The following is a 16,324-nucleotide window of genomic DNA, read 5'->3' as shown; positions in this document are numbered from 1 at the left end:
GAATTTTCTTTATGTATGCCACAACAGCAGCAAGAATACTTATCGCAAAATATTGGAAGACACAAGATTTACCCACTCTGGAAGAATGGCAGATGAAGGTGATGGACTATATGGAACTGGCGGAAATGACTGGCAGAATCCAAGACCAGGGAGAAGCGTCGGTGGAAGAAGATTGGAAGAAATTTAAAAACTATTTACAGAAATACTGCAAAATTAATGAATGTTAGAATGATGTTGGATTGAAGTTAAGTGGTTTTTAGCAGCAATGTTATAAAGGAATATGTAAAAATGGATTGTTAATAGGTGATAATTTAAAGTTATAATATATTAAGATAAAAGGTTAAGATAAAATCAAAGAGGGAAAGGAATTGCTGAATATTTTTGATTTCAGACACTTTGGTAGACTTACAAGTACAGACTCTGCCCTCTTCTACTTATGGGGTGAACTTATACATTAGAATCACAGAACTGTAGAGTTGGAAAGGACCCCAACAGTTATTTGGCTCAATTATCCCTGACAAGATAACCTCCCTACCTCTGTTTAAAAACCTCCAGTGAAGGAAGAGACCAACACCTTCATCTGACACTTTCACTTATATTTAGAGGGAAACCTGAAAGATAGTTGGTAACATAAACACGGAGGGATGATGTGAGCCTTACTCAATAATGTGCCTTGCATCCACTTCAGATACATCATCGCTATCTGGATCTGGAATTTTCTTCTTCTCTTCCACAGGTAAAGCGGACTGAGAAGGCTGTGGCTGTTCCTCTTCCTCCTCCTGTCAGAAACAGAAACTGCATCAGTTTTGATACGTATACCGACGTAAAATCAAAATGCTTTCAATGCTGTCTTAATTAGAAGGACAGTCTGCTGAAATACTTGTACACACTGACCAACCGCAGGCAAAATCTCAAGAACCACAGCCTGTGTATATCGTAATATTTAACATGGAATTTATGTAGATACAATTTGTGTGCATTGACCATGCCTCCACATCAGTCTTCTGGCTTATCTGCTACATCTGCACAGAACGCGATCAAGAAAATTATGTGAAAGCTGAGCCAGTCCTTCATACCTCTTCTTCCTCTTCGGATCCGCTTTCTTCACTGTCAGATCTTGGTGCTACTTCATATCTATTTAAACAGATATTAAAATGGCTAATATGGATAACACGGAAAAAAATTAGATAGGAAAATGTGATACTCTTAATTTTCTACTTAATCAGTCATGGAGAGCAATCTGACTAGGGTTGCTCCTCTTTTCTGAAGTCACTGGGGGAGTTTGCAGGAAGAAAGAATCTCAAGCCTAGAAAACAGGGGTCTGTATTCTGTCAGTAGCACTGGGGGTGGGGGAATCTTGAACAGAGAAAATGAGACATTTCTAAAAAGTTATCCCCACTCCAATCCCTTGTACACACAGCAAGAAGTAATCCCTAATATGCCCAAGGCTGGAAGGGAAAAATGTTTCTCTGATAAACAAGCAAAATCTAAATTCACCACAAATTAATTTTTCTGTTTCCTTACACAGTGAGGGAAGCTCTGACTTGGGATTTCCAAACTAGGGCAATATTGCTGAGTGGGAAAATCAAACAAAGAGAACACTTGATCTGTCACATGCCATCCAACCAAAGGAAGGTTTCATGAATGTGAGCCCCAAATACATACGAAGAGCCCTATGGGATCAGATCAAGGAGCTACCTAAGGCCAGAATCCTTCCCTACCCAACTGTGAACAGCTGGAGGCATCTGAGATGCCTTGCTAGAAACTGGTAGCCAGATTTACTGTCTCTTTATAGGGAAGCTTGATTTAAGCTAGTGGTTTTCAACCTTTTGGAGTCCACAGTGCCCTTGACCAACCACATTCTTTCTGCGGCTCCCCCGTGGTAGCCATGTACACTGGGGTTCCATTACAGGACGTGCTTATGTAGGGAGTTCCCTGTTCCGCCCCCCCACCCACCACCCACATTCCGCCCTGCCCCACCCCACCCTTTTCGGGTGCGGTTTTTGGTGTGCATGTAAGTGGGAACAGCAGGAGGAGCAGCATGATTCAGGCTGGACTGGGGTGGGGAAAGAGACAAAGATTGATCGATTTGCAGATATGCAAGAATGATGTCAAGAGGGAGGGAGGGAGAAGGATCCCTGACCACGGCATCCCTGACCATTCGCTGTCACCCAAGGGTGCTGAGGCACACAAGTTGAAAACCTCTGATTTAAGCAACTGAGGCTAATAGCTGTTGCCATACCAATACTCCCCTTTTGAAGACAAAACTTAGAGGCATATGACAAACTAGCTTTTCTTAACAATCAAAGTTCAGAAGTAGTGGATGACCCCATGAAAATGGCTTTAGAACAAACAAACAAACAAACAAACAAACAGGATGCAGTTACAAGGTGCTAATTTCATGGCAAAATACAAAGGATTAAATCTGTTGGCAACTTACCCAGGATTCATTTCTAACCAAGTATCCAGTTGTCCTGCTTTCGGTGCATCCGTGCCAGTAAGAATTTTCCCACTTTCTACATGGATCACTTTCACAGGGAGGTCACTCATTTGGCTGGTTTCATCCAAAGGCTGAAAAAACACAAATGTGTGTTAAACGTATTGTTTTATATTTCCACAGTACAAAAAACGAGGGTCCCCAATGATGGTACTGTTTATGCATCCTTTTTAAGAAAGGTTGGTTAGTCACCTGGCATGTAGGATCTGGTTGAGACTCCTGCATTGAGAGGGTGGACCCTCAAGGTACCTTCCAACACTATAATTCTATGGGGAAAAATGGCTTACTGAGAGCTTTTGTGACATAGTGGACACTTTGTTGGACAAGGACAGGGAAACTTGCACATTCCTGCAGCTTTTGGAGTGCTTCACATATGTTTGATTAGAATAGACAAAGGGTCCAGTGGCGTAGCGTGGGGGGTGCAGGGGGGGCCAGCCGCACCGGGCGCAACATCTGGGGGGTGCGCTCGCACTCACAGCTCTCTGCCCCTACCTGGCTCACTCACTCTCTCTCACTGCAGTGCTGGCTGTGCGAATCCGATCCGAGCCGCTGGGTCGCCGCCCACTGTGGAGGGGGTGGGTGCCAGGCGTGCGGTGCGGAGAGAGAGCGAGGGACTATCTGGGGGAGGAACAGTGCAGCGGCTGCCCAGCGCAGCGCTGAGCGCGGGAGAGAACCACACCAGACCAGACCAGGCAGCAGCAAGAAGAAGCTGGCAGCGGCGGCAGGTTAGGGGGTGCAAATTACTTGCCTTGCCCCGGGTGCTGACAACCCACGCTACGCCACTGAAAGGGTCAGAAGAAATTAGTGAGTACATGCAATGCTGTCTCTATGCCCTGCTAGCTTTTCCCACTTGGCCTGGGAGAACAGCTACAAAAGCTGAGGCTGCTGAAACAAACTCTTGGGTTGGGGTACTGTTTAGGGGCTGTTTTGCTGTTGCTGTTATAAATTTGGTTGTGTATGTTTTAATGTGTTTTATTTATTATGACTACTTTTGTTATGTGTGTAATTATGTAAATCTCCTCACGTTGGCACACAAATAAAATTATGATGATTATGATACTATCTAAATGGCTGAAAATCTATGGTCTGTTTGCAGTGAAGCTGCAATAGGGAAGCAGCTGGCAAATAAGGACCAGGAGACTTGGACTGAGATGACTACAGCCAGCTTATTTAGAGTCTGGGCTTTGATGGTCCTCTCATAAGCTGGATGTTTCTCATACTGAGCCTTAAGCAGTTTTATATCATTGTTACTTGTTTATACATGCAATTTATTCTTTGGCTTTTTTTAAGTTGATTCTTCAGCTCTTCTTTTTCCACAGTTTCTCGTTGAAGCCTAGGTACCATTTCTTTCATCTCCAACCCTTTCATGATCTTTTCCAAAACCTTCATGTTCTTTGCAGAGCTCATTTTTCAAACTTAGCTGTATTTCAACATGGTGGCGAGTCTCCTTTTTAAACTGTTTCTCCATCACTTTCAACACATTGACAATACTCTTGAGGTCATTTTGCGTGAGGCAGCACTTGTGTGTTTCCTGTTTAATTTTCAACAACAAGTTTTCAAGCTTCTTCATTAGTTCATCTTTCTGCTTAAGCAGCTCATTTATTTTCTGCTCAATTGTTCAAAAGCAGTTCTGTAGTTTCTTCTTTGAACCTCTCGGAGAGCTGGTGCTCAAATTGCCTTTAACCGCAGTGAAACAGCTATGTTCATATTAAGCTTCACTGGCAGATTTCTGAAGAACAATCTTTGTTGAAAAGCACAAAAACATGCTAGTTGAGGTTTTTTTAATATGGGCAGCAGGCAACCCTAACTTCTTCAGGCTAATGATTCTGCTGACCTTCCTAAGAAGCAGATATTGAAATATGATCATATAAAGCTTGTGGAAAGCCCCGAAAAGCAGGAACATCTAGTCAGCCAATCACCATTCTTCTCTCTTTCCTCTATGAAGTCATGCTTAGACAACAATGCTGGTTGGTAAATGAGGTCATCACAACAGCTGTTTGAATATACTCATTTCTAACTGACTGTTGGAGGTGGAAGAAGTTATTACATCGTTTTCTTGAGTTTTTCATTTTCTTATTCCTAAATATTTTATATATATATATTTAGATTTAGTTGTTTTTAGAATTAGAACTAGTTGCCTTTTGTAACTTGCACGGATATAAATTAAATGGCTTATCAGTTTAATTTAGCTAGGATCTTACAGGAAGGGTTATTCCTTTACTATACAGGCAAAGTCCTTGATCACGTAAGAGACCTGATGCTCTAATGATATAACTACTGTCTTTTCTTTGTATTAATGGTATATAAATGCTAGTCTGAGGGAAAACTACCAAAAATGTTGGGCAGTTTGACAAGTTTGTAAAGAACCATCAGCTGGGTTGACTGTGGCAAGTTAGTACAGCCTCTGGCCTACCAGGGAAGGTTTGATTTTCAAGAAGCAATCAGAAACTTGTTTTTAACATTTCTTTCACTTTTCTCCTGTGAATGTTGATGCTGGCTATCCTCCAAAATTCATTTCCACATAGTCAAAAACCTTAATCTAAGCCTGTGGCTCAAGTGCTGGGTTTCCATGCCTTCCGCTTTGTCCAGACCATCCAAAACAGACCAAGGTTCAGGAGACGGATCCTGAGCCTCAGGTGGAACCTGCTACTACCACCAAGGAATCTGCTCCACAAAATCAGGTGAGCTTTTCAGTGGGAAGTAAAACATATAAAAGAACGTAAGGAAAGGACCAAACATTGAAAAGGCATGCAACGGAACTTACAGGATGAGAAGAGGTTATTGCCAGCACAAAAGCAACATAGGCAGTTGCTCTCCATTTTCATGCCTTGATGGCTGGACAGGGCTCTGGTAAAGTATTCTATATGATTCTTCTGTTTAGGTCTAAGAACATGGTGGCTCTGGCTTGGGTTAAGTGGAAGGGAACAATGCCTTTTTAACGGAACGTCCTTAACATTTGCTTGGGATTATAAAGTACAAAACTCCCCGAAATCCTTCAAGGATATAAATACAGTGCTGCTCTTGATGGTCAGACTAGATGCACAAGTAGTGAGAGCACACTGGGAACACAAGGACTGCTTCTGTCAGGTCACCCCATTGGTCTTTTCTAGTCCTGCAGCATGTTAAGCAGGGCATGAAGGCCAAAGCACTCAGCCCCTGGGCTGTTGTGTCCTTCTTGGTAACTGTCTCTGAACATGGAATATCCATTTAGCTATTATAAGGAATTGGGACATAGGGAAGGAATGAAACGGAACAGTATCTGATGACTGCTCCATAGCACTTTAGAGTGTTATGACCAATGGCTACAGATCAGCACACTAAACTGTGGCTAGAAAAGTCATGAATAGGGAGAATATTATTATGATTATTGTTGTTGTTATTGGATCTTACTTCACCATCTGGTCCAATTGCCGGTGTCTGTCCTTCTGCAGTTTCAGCCTTCTGGAAATAAAGGAAGAACATTAATCCTTTGTTAACAGAGTAGGAAATTGCATTTTTAAACACTTTATTTACTTAAGGCACTTTTATCCCACTCTTCAGCAAAAAAAAGGCTCCTAGATGTGAGCGATAAAACATTTATTGCCTTCAGCCTTACAATCCAAGACACGAAAAGAAAAGGGATTGTGACGGAGGAGGTAAAAACAGCAACGAACCTCAAGCAGCATTTCTCTTAGTTACAGAGTGCAGTGACCAGCTAGAATGAAAAGATTACAAGGAGAAGAGGAACTGAAGTTGCTGGTCCTTCAGCTGAAGCTGTGGGATGCTTCTGATACATCCCATGTGCCCCTACAGTGGGTTCCCTATCCTAAGAAACTGGCATTTATTCATGTACAGTAAGTCCTTGATCAGGACTCCCCTGGAGAAGTTGCTTGATCTTGTCCACCAGCACAGACTGCTCTGGAAAAAATAAATTTCCAGAGGCAATGCGTGTACAGTGGCATCTTGATATGAAAGAAGTGTCCACTGATGTGGCCTAGAATAGAAACTTTCCCATGGCAATATGTGTTCCAAAGCTTGGGCAAGAACTATTATTTCTGTTGTCCTGCTGGAGGCCATAGATGCCATGGTGAAGCAGAACTTCTCAGTAGGAAGAGTGGGGATGTGCCTTGTGCAGTATTTATCATTGCTCCCTTATGCTGAATCCTGCAAGTGGAATGTAGATGGCTTTTATCTTGACTGATGAGAAACCCATGATCCTTCAGGTGGTTCAAAATGATCTGTAGGTCATGGTGAAAACAAGAGGACTGGCTTAATAACTGTCAAGTTAACAGTAGACATTGACTTAACCATTGAGTTTGATCCCCTCTGGAGAACTGCAGTTTCAATCACTGCTAGTGCATTTAAAATGCCTTCTCCTTCTGAATCAATCTCCTCAGTATAATCCAGGCACCCCCAAACTCGGCCCTCCAGATGTTTTGGGACGACAATTCCCATCATCCCTGACCACTGGTCCTGTTACCTAGGGATGATGGGAGTTGTAGTCCCAAAACATCTGGAGGGCTGAGTTTGGGGGTGCCTGGTATAATCAAAGTCATCATGTGCCCTCTGGAGGCCCACATTTGACACTGCAGGGCTAACATTTGTGGGTGATAATGGTGCTGGCTGGAGAGCGTGTCTGCAGTGAGTACAGGAAGAATCCTGGATGGTTTTGTACTGAAGAAAAGAGCCACAGTGATCCTTTGTAAAGTAGGTGCAGCACTATGAGGATCTCATTCCTGGCTGTGGCTACAACATCAACAACTGGGGTCAACCAAGGAACACTATCAGCTCCCTGAGGACATGCACATTGACAGGAGAGGAGGATGGAACTTGCCTCCTATATTGAGGCAGTCCACAAATACTTGACCACCCTGACATAATGCTGTCATGATGTAATGCTGAGCATAGTTTTGGAGACTATCATCCCTTTTCCTGTAGGAGTATGGGAGGAGAGGGAGTAAAAAACAGGTAATAACAATATAGGCAACAAACCAATGTAGAATTATAAGAAAGTGTTTCTTCCTCCTTTGCTTTCAGACAAAAAGAATTAAAAAAAGAATGCTGAAGAAGAGGAGACTGGGACCAGGAGAAAACAAACAAGGGACTAACAGAATGGAGGAGAAAAAACAGGCCTGGGGCTCAGGAATAAAACGCGGGAGTAGCAAGTACGATCTGTTCCAAGCAAAAGCATAAAATGAACTGAAGGACCAGGAGAAGTCTCCAGGAAAAAGCTGTTCATGTGATTCTTGCCTTCCAATCAATAGGGGAGATTGTAATCCACTTGGATACCTCCCATGCTCAATTGAGAATGGGTATATAACTTGCTTATTGCATTACCAAGACCCACATTACAAAATTTTAAAGATCTAGTACAAATACAGCAGAAACATGTTCCAGGGCAACATATAGAAAATTGGAAGCTTTAAAGGAAATCAATTTGATTTAATTAATTGCACTCAGACACAGAAACATCTATGTTCCTTAAAGCAGGAAGTTTTTGAGAAGGGACCACAAACCGGCTGCTTGCTATGGGAAAGGGATTTGGAGCAAGGTATTTCCTTAGATGTCCAGAAATGGCTATGGCAACATGTTCCACAACAAAATGTAAGTACAAATCTTAAGAAGAGTTTCTATAAATATATGTTCTGTTGGTATATGACATCTAAGGCTTAATCACATTTATAGATGAGTAAGGAACATGTTGAAGAGCTGGTATGTTTTGCATATTCTGGACCTTCTCGGCAGCTTCAAAAGATGCCATGAGAAATCTAACAGGTTATGACAGAACAGTTAGATCCTTTAGTCATATTATTTGTTCATGAAAAAGGACTGGTTTTAACATAAAATGTTGAAATAGTAGTCTATTTAACAACAATTGCTTTGTGTGTTTTATTTATGGATATTGTGTGATCTATTCTGATTTGCTATGATAGCAATGCTATGTTTTTTATGCCAAAAAATAAAATAACTAGAGAATTGGACCCTTTTCAGAAGCACACAACCAAAGGCCTGAAATGAAACGAAAAGCATCTTCCAACCCAAATGCTTATACGAAGTTTGCATTTCATCAGCATTACTGATCACAGCAAGTTAATGAACTCCAGGTTACCTTCTTTTTCTTCTTCTTCTTTTTCTCCTTTGCAACTTGGGCAGCCTTGTGCTGTCTCACCAGCTCTGTCAGGTTGGCCACATATTCATCTGTTTGCTGAAGCAGGTAGGCTAAGCGCTTATCTTTCTTTTGATCAATTAGCTTACGGTACCCTTCTTCATCTTCAGCCTTTAAAAAAAAATGCTTTAAATTAGGAACAACAGTAATTTAAAACAAAGTGTACCAAACTGCAATCTACTGCAAGCTCAGCTGGGTAAAGTTTATGCCTGAAACATTTCTAGTTTCCAATCTTGAAACAAACCTTACCATCAACCTGCGCATTCTCTCCTTCTCAATTCTCTCATTCTCCTTCTTTTGCTCACGCTCAGTATTGGCATGGTAAGTGGCCACAGCCTTTGTAAGTTTTTGAATCTTCCCTGTGACAGATCGGTGGTATTCTTTAAAATCCTTGGCATGCTGAAGAATGCTATTGAGGTACTCCTAAAAGGAAATGTAATACGAAAGGGATTAAAGAATTTATACACCTGCCTCTGAAGACTGTTGGCAATCTACAACTGTGATATCAGCAATCACAAAATGCCCATTACAAGTGTATTCAATTGCATATTAAGCCCAGTCACATTCTTAGCTGTTGCAAATGTTATGCAGGATGTTACTGCTTCCAATAATTTAGGTTTCCTTCCTCCAGCCAAAATCTCAATTTCTGTTTGTAATTTCCTTTAGTCTTATCTCCACAAAGCCAGAAGCAGACAAACAGAGTGCTCAGGTTGAGGCAACCTCCAGGGAAGCCCAATGTACACCAAGCTGCCCATAAACTCCTGATGGGAACACCAAAATTGTTTGTGAGGTAGGCTCAGTCGTGTGAGAATGGTAAGCCAAAGGATACTCAGTGAATCAAAAACATCTCCTCCTCAGATACAGAGAGTGGCCAAAGGTGAACAAGGAGTGAACATGACCCTATCCTATAGTTAGTGAGATGCAGTGGAAAGAGGTTTGGGATTGGACTATGAAGACCTGGGTTCAAATCTCTACTCCACTGTCATCACCCCTGACTTGGCCCTCCAGATGTTTTGGGATGACAATTCTCATCATCCCTGACCACTGGTCCTGTTAGCGAGGGATGATGGAAATTGTAGTCCCAAACACCTGGAGGGCTGGAGTTTGCCTGTGCCTGCTGTAACCTACCTCACAGGATTGTAGTGGGAATGCTACTCAACAGTCCTAAGCAAAACAGTGCAGTGTACTCTTATTTAAGATTTTAATCATAGTCTTATGTTTAGGCAGTTCCAATACATGATAATCTGAAAATACAGGAACCGTTTTAGTAGCTAAGAAGTTCATTGTAGAGAATGTTAGAAATCTCATCTACCTCCCTCTCTGGATAAACAGGCCAGCGATAGGCTAACTTTTTATGCTAAAGAAATCAGACCTACAGCGATGGATACCAAAGATGGTTAACTCCATATTTTCAATAGCTCTTTGACCAGTGATGCACCTAGTTCTTCACCTCCATTGTCATACATTTTACTTCCCTTTATCTTTTCTTTTAACCCTCTTCTCTTAACCCTTCTTAACATTTAGGAGTGATTTCAACCCCACCACCTAATTTTCCCTTCTCCTCATTCAAGAAATTGATGGGGTTACTTTGTTTGCTGCATATTAGTTACCTACAAAAATGCAGTAACTTCATGTAGAAAAATAAAATGGAAACATTAGTAGTATAATAAATGTTCAACGGCACTGCTCTTTTTGCCACCCTCCTCTCCACACCACCATTTCACACAAAAACAGAAGAATTGCATGCCTGATGTTTTTGCCGGCGTTTTCGTTCTTGTTCAATCTTCTGCTGTTTCTCCAGCTTCTCAGTGATGCGAGCTTCCCGCAGGGACTGCCGTTTGCTACGTTTGTATGCCTTGGCGTTCAGTGCTGTTTCCAGAGCAGTATCTCTTCTCATGCATACCACAACTTCTTGACGCAGCTTTGAAACAACAATTTTAAAAGAAAGAGTCAGTTCCGATCTGAAAGTTGAGAAAGGAAGGCATGTACCTGCCAAGTCATATCCAAAACTGCACATTACAAGAAGATATTTTTTGCAATTGTCTTTTTTAGTGGTTTTTCAAAAGAAAAAGCAAAGCATTAATTGTGTTAGTGTTAAACTGAGTGAATGAAAGTGCTAAACTTAAGGAGAAACTATACAACATGGTATTTATAGAAATGGTCTCAAAGCCCCAGAATGGTTTAGATCTCATATATACGTACACATACCTTAAAGGGATGGGCAAGGTAAGGAAAATGAATAGGAAGGGGCCTATTCTCCAATATGTTTTAGGGCAGCGACGGCCAAACTTGGCCCTCCGGCTGTTTTGGGACTACAATTCCCATCATCCCTGACCACTGGTCCTGTTAGCTAGGGATGATGGGAGTTGTAGTTCCAAGTTTGGCCATCACTGTTTTAGGGGATCCTTCATTTATCAGTCTATTTAAACAGGGAAGATGCACACATGACCCTGCTGAAAGGCATGAGACGTATCCACATCTGAGGTTCCTTTGAACCTCAGAGCCCCAACCACTAGAATTCCAAGCAAGGCAGGACAACAAAGCATATATACATGGATAGCCACCTCAAATGATTGACAGGACTGCCTGCTGAGGGCCTAAAGGGCCCTGCCCTTGCTTCTCTCCACCTGGCTTGGGGCGGGGCTTGACAGGTTTCACAAGGACTGCAGCTGCTGCTTAGCACCGAGGGCGGCTCTTTTAAATTGTTTTTAATTTTTATCTGTGTTGTTTTAAAGACCATCTTGGCTGTGAGCCCTGGAAGACCTGCACCCTGCCTTACTGGCCCTTTCCCATCTGGCCTGGGAGAGTGGAGTGCTGACTGACTCCAGCTACAAAAGTTGAGGCTGTTGAACAGATTCTTGGGCTGGAGTATTGATTCTGGGGGGTTGAGAGAGCTGTTACTGTTACTGATATTGTTTTATCTTTAGTTTTATTAAATAATTTATTCATTTTCAATTACAATCTTCCAGTTGGAAGTTGTATCTTTAGTTTTAGAACTTATTATTCATGTGGAAATTGTGTCCATTAGGTTGTGTACTTTTGATGCATTTTATTTATTGTTTATGACTTCTGTTTGTAATTATGTAAATCTTGTCATGTTGTAAGCCGCCTTGAGCATAGTTTCAACTATGGAAAGGCAGCATACAAATAAAATGATGATGATATTGCTTATTATTTCTATTTTGTTATTCAAGTAACTCCACCTGCTCCTTCTTTCTTTTTTTTTTAACAGTACTTAGATGAGCACAACCACCCCCAAAATGCCCTTCAGGAAGAGGAGTTGCCAAACACAACAGAGGAAGGATAGGTGAAGAGGAAAATCCAAGGTCTCTGAAACACCTTGATTCAAAGTGAGGCCTAGACTAGGAAAGGCTTTTGGAGAAAAAAGGTTAATAATAATAAAGCTAAATGTAAATTTAAAAAATGGCTGGGCTGGGTGGAAAATTATTGAGTGGGAGCACTGGAGAAAAGAAGAATGGCATGGGGGAGATGCACATGGATTCAATAAAGATATGCAGAAGACCAAACAATAATTTGTGGGAGAAGCAGAGTGGAGAAGGAAGACATAATAAGGTGGATAACTGTGTAGAAAGAGAAGGAAATGCTGAAAGGAGAACAGAAAGGGAAAGAAGAGGAGCATGGATAAAATGGGAGACAAAGAAGCAGCAAAGAAATGGAAGAAAGGAAAATAAGAGGAAAAGAACAGTAAGTGCATTTTGAAGGACTTATCTACATTGGTATGGCTATCTGGTCATTTTCTCTTCAAAAGGAAAGCTACGGAATTGCCACCTCTTTTAACTATCTTATGATATATAAATATGAGGCAGACATAAATAGAAAATTATTGCAGTTCATAAACACAGAGACATATTTGCCTAAGGCACAAACAAATTCTGGCACGTCAAGCAAAACAGGTAGACCAGGTGTTAAAAGACTACACCAAGGTAGTATTGGCACAAGTTAGCACCTCTTGCTTTCAAGATACCTTTCTATGAATACAAAACAGCACTGGCACACCTGACAATTGATTTGGTCCCCTATTATGAAGCCATGCCCGTATCTAAACAAAAAAATTACCAGAAAAGCAAGTAACTGACCCTGGAAGACCAGGAGATGGTTGTCACATTTTAAGCTTCTGATTTTATTGAAATGAAGCTACTCAATCTGAAATGCTGCCTCTTGTACATTTCATTAAGTGACAAAACCCTTGAGTAAAATATGTGATTCCAATTTCCAAAATAGTCTTGAGCAACAGGAGTTCCAGCTATGGAACTCAGCCTACCTGTCTCTGGAAGTTAAGCAACCGTAGTGCTTTAAGTTCAATGGTAGCTTTGGTTCGCAAGTCACCAGCCAGTGACCCAGGAAGGTTTTCAAGTTCTTGTATCCTGTGAGCAATGCGAGCCTGCAGTCTGACACAGTAGATTAAAACAAACAATGCATTTGTTTAGGTCTTTTATCATGTCGAAACAAGAGATATCAGCTACAGCAGTTATCCACCAAGGGGTCAGGAAGCTAAGAGAAAGGCAACACAGGTTCAAGATAAACCTAAATCCACCCCTCTGCAAAGGGACAAAGCTGTAACACTTGGCTTTGGTCAAACACAGGTTTGCTAATAACATTCTCCTGCTGTTCCAGCATGAGAGCACAATGAAGACCAAGACTAGAATAGTGCTAACAGGCCCTAAAAAGCCACTTCACTGAATGCAGCCTTCATTAAAGTCAACCTGTTGCCCAGAAGCACCAGTGAAACAGTTAAGGTTGTAGTAGCTACATTTTTACCTGTACTCCCTCTCTTGAAGGATTTCAACTGGGTCAAGTCCTCTTGGTTTCTGGATTGGAGTGATACGGTTTTGCTTCTGGTGGAGTTGCACCATTGGGGCAGGTTGGGCTGGTTGTCCCGGTGACTGAGTTTGGGGAGGCATTACAGGGGATGCTGCTGGAGGTACCGCCGGAGGTGCTGGTGAAGGACGGCCTGTTGGCTGAGGAGGAATCAGTTTCTGAGGTGTGCTAGTAGGGGCTGCAGCATTTGCCATTGGTCCTATAGAACAACGTTGGTAGGAAGAAGGCTGTTAAAGACTCCCTCGTGTAAGAGCCTGATGTAAGCACATATGAGCATAAAGACTGCAGTGTTCAAGGACCAATTTCTACATTTAAACAGCTGAATAATAGTTTTGTTTTGTTATAATTTAACCCAACCTTCCTGCAAGCAGCTCAAGACAGGAGATAGTGGTGTTCTGCTCCCCTGCTCATCCTCACAGACATCTTATACAGTAAACTAAGAGAAAGTCAACCACTTCCCACTGTGGTGCTATGGCCTCCGCTGTATACACCTGCCATTCCATCTACTCATGAGACTGGCTCTCAACCCAGGAAATGACCTGAAAAAATACCACACCCTCTTATAGTGATCTCTATAATGAATTAAAGGAGCACTAAATGCGAACACCTATTCCACTATTTGGCCTATAATAATAAGCTGAAAACTGTTTGACAACTATTACTATTCAACCACCATTTTATTCAAGCCATTAAGCTGCTGTGATGTCATGGAATGTTTACAACTTTCTAACTCTATTTGGTGTGCTTGTCTAGAGAAAATGAGCCATCAATAAGAACCATTCCAAAGAGTAAAATATCTGCTTATCTGGTTTGGGAGAAAAACCTAAATATTGCAGGAGCTCTATGGCTGGGAGGAGTGGATCCAAAAATACAGAACATAAAGGGAAAAGGAATCTAACTAGAAGCTGGCGAAACCAGCTACATGAAATCTCTGATACACTAATAACACCTTCAGCAGTTTGCACAGTAGCTTCTCCTACTAGCATCAAAACATACCCCCAAACCGCCACCTTGTTCCGATGGCCTCAGACAGCTAGTGCCCATTTTCCTCCTCAAAACTGTATGTTACAAAAGGGAGTTTGGATCCTGCTGAGGCAAGTCCCAGAGGCCTTTTTAAGTGAGGAAAGTAAACACAAATTCAGAACAAAAAGAAAGTGGTCTAAATATGTTGTGGTTTTCAGGAGTTGATCTTATCCTACTTGAAGATGACTCCATTTGTCAGGCAGAAGTTCCCCTTTTTTGCCAATGAATATTTATTGTTTTTTAACAAATCAGTGCCAAATTACCTCAAATTTAATACAGTAATCCCCAGAAGTTGACTTTCCAATGTGTTCCAATGTGACCTGGAGTTTCTAATGGTACTTATACCTTCCAGTGGTGGAAGTTATAGAATTTCTGGATTTGAAACATCAAGTTGGCTGAGGAGTTCTGTAATCTTTTTCAGCCTCATGGTGCTGCAGACTAGCTTGGAGGTGTTCAAGTTTATGCATGGATAGCAGAATCAATCAAGTCAAAAGATATCCTAGTTAAAGTTTTTAAATCCCATGATTTGAAACCCACTTTGCAGTTATTTAAAGCACTTGTCTTCAACTACTGGAGTGGGACCCAAAGGTGGATCATAACAGCTTGTCCTAAAGTGGGTCACCATTGGCACCACAACAATCAGGGGGAGGGGGAGAAGAGGAGCTGGGTTGAGGTATCAGAGATGTCATAAAAATAAATTTAATAATAATTCATGCACAAAAATTAGAACTGTAATTCAGTGGCAGTTTTCAAACTGATTTTGAACACATATCTTAAGAATTATCACTTTCAACTCCGAAAAAAATGGCCAAATTGGTATCACTGAAACAATGTGATATGGCATGGATTATATAGGGGTAGCCATCCTAGCTTAATGTAACAAAACTCAACAAAAAGTACAGTTGCATCCTTCAAGTTTTTATAGGATTTTGCTGTTCATGCAAAATGTATTTAATTATACAACTTTTTTAAAAAAGCTAAACTTCAATTAATCCTGCCCTCACAAAGGTCTTACCTTCAGGCCAGGGCTTTGGGGGTCCACCAGGGGGCTGCCCGGGCATTCCTGGGGGAACTCCTGAGGGTCCAGGAGGGGGCATGTTAGGCCCTCCCATACCTGTGCATACATTGGACAGACACATACACACAGAGTAAGGTTTTTCTTCCTCCACCGTTTGCATCACTCCTTAAATGGGAGAGGGAGAAGGAGGAGCTCTAGCAGAAGTGGGTTACTCTGTGGCCAATCTCCCCAGAATAATGCACTTAAGCCTGTACGTACCATGAGGTCTGTTGTAGTTCGGAGGTGTTGGTCCAGGTGCAGGCCCTGGTCCTTGCACTGGTCCTGTTCCAGATACAGAAGGTGGAGGTAGAGTTGGCATTTGCTGCTGCATTCCAGGCATTGGCCTTTTTCCCTGCACGGCCATGTGAAGATGGTCAGGTAAAGGCTGGCCTCTGGCAAGCATCTTGTAGGCCATTATCTGAGCCCTCAGTTGATGCAGCTGATTCTGGTTAAAAGGAGTTGGGCCACGATTCTGCTGCCCTAGCGCTTGGGGGTCAGTACCATCTAATGGGACTCCTCCAGGACCAGAGGGTATCTGGGGGCCAGAAGAAGGACCATTAGCTGGAACTGGACTCGATGCATGTTCAGAACCACCAAGGGGAGAAGGGTAACCTAGAGAGAAGAGTGCGCAGACAGAGGGAGAGAGATCAATCTGCTGTAATCAAGCTTTAAATACAATTATATTTTAAACATGCTTTTGCATTTTACAGATACTATGTTTATCTAATTTTAATTTTTAATTAGCCATTTAAAACGAGATATT

At 41.9% G+C, this 16,324-nt stretch overlaps 1 protein-coding gene and 1 long non-coding RNA gene across 7 annotated transcripts in view; one reads left to right on the top strand and one right to left on the bottom strand.

Moving 5' to 3' along the window:
* Positions 1-16,324, bottom strand: part of SMARCA4 (SWI/SNF related BAF chromatin remodeling complex subunit ATPase 4) — a 66,102-nt gene that overhangs the window by 33,602 nt on the left and 16,176 nt on the right. For all 4 annotated transcript variants that reach the window (XM_083482896.1, XM_083482897.1, XM_083482898.1 and 1 more), the window contains exons 5-15: positions 15,781-16,173; positions 15,520-15,618; positions 13,422-13,680; positions 12,925-13,051; positions 10,390-10,563; positions 8,892-9,065; positions 8,586-8,753; positions 5,888-5,938; positions 2,441-2,571; positions 1,077-1,134; positions 661-779 (exon numbers count right to left, since the gene is read on the bottom strand). In XM_083482896.1, the coding sequence (XP_083339022.1) occupies positions 661-779; positions 1,077-1,134; positions 2,441-2,571; positions 5,888-5,938; positions 8,586-8,753; positions 8,892-9,065; positions 10,390-10,563; positions 12,925-13,051; positions 13,422-13,680; positions 15,520-15,618; positions 15,781-16,173 (1,753 nt within the window). The remainder of the gene's footprint in view (positions 1-660; positions 780-1,076; positions 1,135-2,440; positions 2,572-5,887; positions 5,939-8,585; positions 8,754-8,891; positions 9,066-10,389; positions 10,564-12,924; positions 13,052-13,421; positions 13,681-15,519; positions 15,619-15,780; positions 16,174-16,324) is intronic.
* LOC310697018 lies at positions 3,573-12,812 on the top strand. 3 transcript variants are annotated; one of them, XR_014520852.1, is made up of 6 exons: positions 3,573-4,527; positions 5,023-5,178; positions 7,967-8,080; positions 8,630-8,690; positions 9,309-9,432; positions 11,875-12,812. It is a non-coding gene; the product is annotated as an uncharacterized lncRNA (long non-coding RNA). The 3 variants fall into 3 exon arrangements; XR_014520853.1 differs by having other exon boundaries at positions 3,575-4,547; XR_014520854.1 differs by lacking the exon at positions 5,023-5,178 and having other exon boundaries at positions 4,513-4,918; positions 7,514-8,080.

The sequence above is a fragment of the Podarcis liolepis genome, assembly GCF_965112155.1.
Source record: "Podarcis liolepis genome assembly, chromosome: 17".
Lineage (NCBI taxonomy): Eukaryota > Metazoa > Chordata > Lepidosauria > Squamata > Lacertidae > Podarcis > Podarcis liolepis.
This window is presented reverse-complemented; position numbering and strand designations above follow the sequence as displayed.